The 3,193-nt window shown below is 52.6% G+C and overlaps 1 protein-coding gene across 1 annotated transcript in view; it reads right to left on the reverse strand.

The window, feature by feature from the left end:
• Positions 1 to 6: 6 nt before the first annotated feature.
• Positions 7 to 3,193, reverse strand: part of LOC121349182 (sodium/potassium-transporting ATPase subunit alpha-3-like) — a gene marked incomplete at both ends in the record, with an annotated part of 4,488 nt that continues 1,301 nt past the window's right edge. The window contains 4 exons of the mRNA XM_041459385.1: positions 7 to 112; positions 193 to 361; positions 1,940 to 2,090; positions 2,964 to 3,100. Coding sequence (XP_041315319.1) covers positions 7 to 112; positions 193 to 361; positions 1,940 to 2,090; positions 2,964 to 3,100 — 563 coding nt within the window. The remainder of the gene's footprint in view (positions 113 to 192; positions 362 to 1,939; positions 2,091 to 2,963; positions 3,101 to 3,193) is intronic.

A 3,193-nucleotide genomic window follows, 5' to 3' on the forward strand; every position in this document is an offset into this window, starting at 1 on the left:
AGCGGCAGCGGGATGTTGGCCATGATGAAGAGCAGGAACGGCGTGATCTCGGGGATGTTGCTGGTCAGCGTGTAGGCGATCGACTTCTTCAGGTTGTCAAAAATCAACCTCCCTGCTCACGGGGACCGACACCCAGCGTCAGCGGCGCCCCCAAAACCGCCCGCTTTCACCCCAAAACAACCCGACCCCGACCTTCCTCGACGCCGGTGACGATGGAGGCGAAGTTGTCGTCCAGCAGGATCATGTCGGCCGCGTTCTTGGCGGCGTCGGAGCCGGCGATGCCCATGGCCACGCCGATGTCGGCCTTCTTCAGCGCCGGCGAGTCGTTGACGCCGTCGCCCGTCACCGCCACGATGGCGCCCTGGGGAAAAATGGCGGGATTTGGGGGCGAGAATTGGGAAAAATTGGATTTGGGGATGTTGGGGGACATTGGGGGGATTGGGGACATCAGGGACGTTGGGGACGTTGGTGACGTTTGGAAAAAAAATGGCGAAATTTAGGGAAAAATTGGAAAAAATTAGATTTGGGGACATTTGGGACATTGGGGACATTGGGGACATTGAGGACATTGGGGGACGTTGAGGGGATTGGGGACATTTGGGATGGGAAAAACCCAAAAATTGGGAAAAGTCGGAAAAAACAAAAAAAATTGGGTGAAAAATGGGCGAAAAATGGGGAAAAAATGAGGGAAAAGGGGGGAAATATTGGGGAAAATATTGGGGAAAATATTGGGGAAAAACGGGGACATTGGGGACATTGGGGACATGGAGAAAAAATGGGGAAATTTGGGGAAATTAGGGAAAAATGGGAAAAAACCCCAAAATTGGCAAAAATCGGGAAAAACAAAAAAAAAATTGGGGGAAAAACGGGCGAAAAATGGGAAAAAAATGGGGGAAAATGGGGAAAATATTGGGGAAAAACGGGGACATTGGGGACATTGGGGACATGGAGAAAAAATGGGGAAATTTGGGGAAATTAGGGGAAAAAATGGGAAAAAAACCCAAAATTGGGAAAAATCAGGAAAAACAAAAAAGAAATTTGGTGAAAAATGAGCGAAAAATGGGGAAAAAATGGGGGAAAATGGGAAAGTGTTGGGGGAAAATGGGGGACATTGGGGACATTGAGAAAAATTGGGAATTTGGGGGAAAAAACGGAAAAAAAACCCAAAATTGGGAAAAATCAGGAAAAACAAAAAAGAAATTTGGTGAAAAATGAGCGAAAAATGGGGAAAAAATGGGGGAAAATGGGAAAGTGTTGGGGGAAAATGGGGGACATTGGGGACATTGAGAAAAAATGGGGAATTTGGGGGAAAAAACGGAAAAAAAACCCAAAATTGGGAAAAATCAGGAAAAACAAAAAAGAAATTTGGTGAAAAATGAGCGAAAAATGGGGAAAAAATGGGGGAAAATGGGAAAGTGTTGGGGGAAAATGGGGGACATTGGGGACATTGAGAAAAAATGGGGAATTTGGGGGAAAAAACGGAAAAAAAACCCAAAATTGGGTGGAAATCAGTGGAAAAAATGGGAAAAAATGGAGGGAAATGGGGAGGGGGGACGGGGCAATTTTTGGGGACATTTGGGGACATTTGGGGGGGTCACTTTCGGGTCCCAGGATCACTTTTGGGGTCCCAGGGTCAGTTTTGAGGTGCGGGGTCACTTTCGGGTCCCAGGATCACTTTTGGGGTCCCAGGGCAGTTTTGGGGTGCCGGGTCAGTTTTGGGGTCCCGTTTTGGGGTCCCAGGGTCAGTTTTGGGATCCCGGGTCGGTTTCGGGGTGCGGGGTCAGTTTTGGGGTCCCGTTTTGGGGTCCCAGGGGCAGTTTTGGGGTGCGGGGTCAGTTTTGGGGTCCCGGGTCAGTTTTGGGGTCCCGTTTTGGGGTCCTGGATCACTTTTGGGGTGCGGGGTCAGTTTTGGGGTCCCGGGTCAGTTTTGGGGTCCCACCTGGCGCTGGCAGCCCTCGACGATGATGAGTTTCTGCTGGGGCGAGGTGCGCGCGAAGACGATCTCGGTGTGGTTCTGCAGGATCTCGTCGATCTGCTCCGAGCTCATGTCCTTCAGGTCCGTGCCGTGGATCACGCACGCCTTGGCGTCCCTGCGGGCCCGAAAACGGCCGGATTTACCCCAAAAATGAAGTGGGACCCGGAAAGGGCTCGGGAGCCCCGAAAACGGCAGGATTTACACAAAAAACGATGGGATTTACACCAAAAATGATGGGATTTGCACCAAAAACAAGGGGATTTATACCAAAAACAAAACAGGAACCCTAAACCGCCAGGATTTGTCCCAAAAAGATGGGATTTACCCCAAAAACGACGGGATTTACCCCGAAAACAGCACAGAAACCAAGAATCGGCTCAGGAGCCCCGAAAACGGCCGGGTTCACCCGAAAAACGAAGCGGGAACCCGGAAACGGCTCGGGAGCCCTGAAAATGGTGGGGTTTACACCAAAAATGGCAGGATTTACACCAAAAATGATGGGATTTACCCCAAAAACAGCAGGATTTATCACAAAAACAGCACAGGAACCACAAAAAATGGCTGAGAAACCCCAAAAGTGGCACAGAGACCCCAAGAGTGGGTGGGGCACCACAAAAGCTCACCTGGGGTCACCTGGGGCTCACCTGGGGTTCCCCTGGCTCACAGGTGTGTTCAGGTGTGTCTCACCTGTCCGTGTCTCACCTGGGGTTCACCTGGCTCACAGGTATGTTCAGCCGTGTCTCACCTGGCTCACCTGGGGTTCACCTGGCTCACAGGTGTGTTCAGGTGTGTCTCACCTGGCTCACCTGGGGTTCACCTGGCTCACCTGGGGTTCACCTGGCTCACAGGTATGTTCAGGTGTGTCTCACCTGGCTCACCTGGGGTTCACCTGGCTCACAGGTGTGTTCAGGTGTGTCTCACCTGGCTCACCTGGGGTTCACCTGGCTCACAGGTATGTTCAGCCGTGTCTCACCTGTCCGTGTCTCACCTGGGGTTCACCTGGCTGACAGGTATGTTCAGCCGCGCCGCGATGTCCTCCACGGTCTCGTTGCCCTCGGAGATGATGCCGACGCCCTTGGCGATGGCCTTGGCCGTGATCGGGTGGTCCCCGGTCACCATGATCACCTGGGCAGGGGGATCCGGGGTCACGCCGGGCTCGGGGAGGGGTCCCGGGGGGTTTGGGGGAGATTTGGGGCGTTTTGGGGGGGATTTTGGGGG

Source organism: Pyrgilauda ruficollis, unplaced genomic scaffold, assembly GCF_017590135.1.
Source record: "Pyrgilauda ruficollis isolate IOZ18807 unplaced genomic scaffold, ASM1759013v1 scaffold1341, whole genome shotgun sequence".
Lineage (NCBI taxonomy): Eukaryota > Metazoa > Chordata > Aves > Passeriformes > Passeridae > Pyrgilauda > Pyrgilauda ruficollis.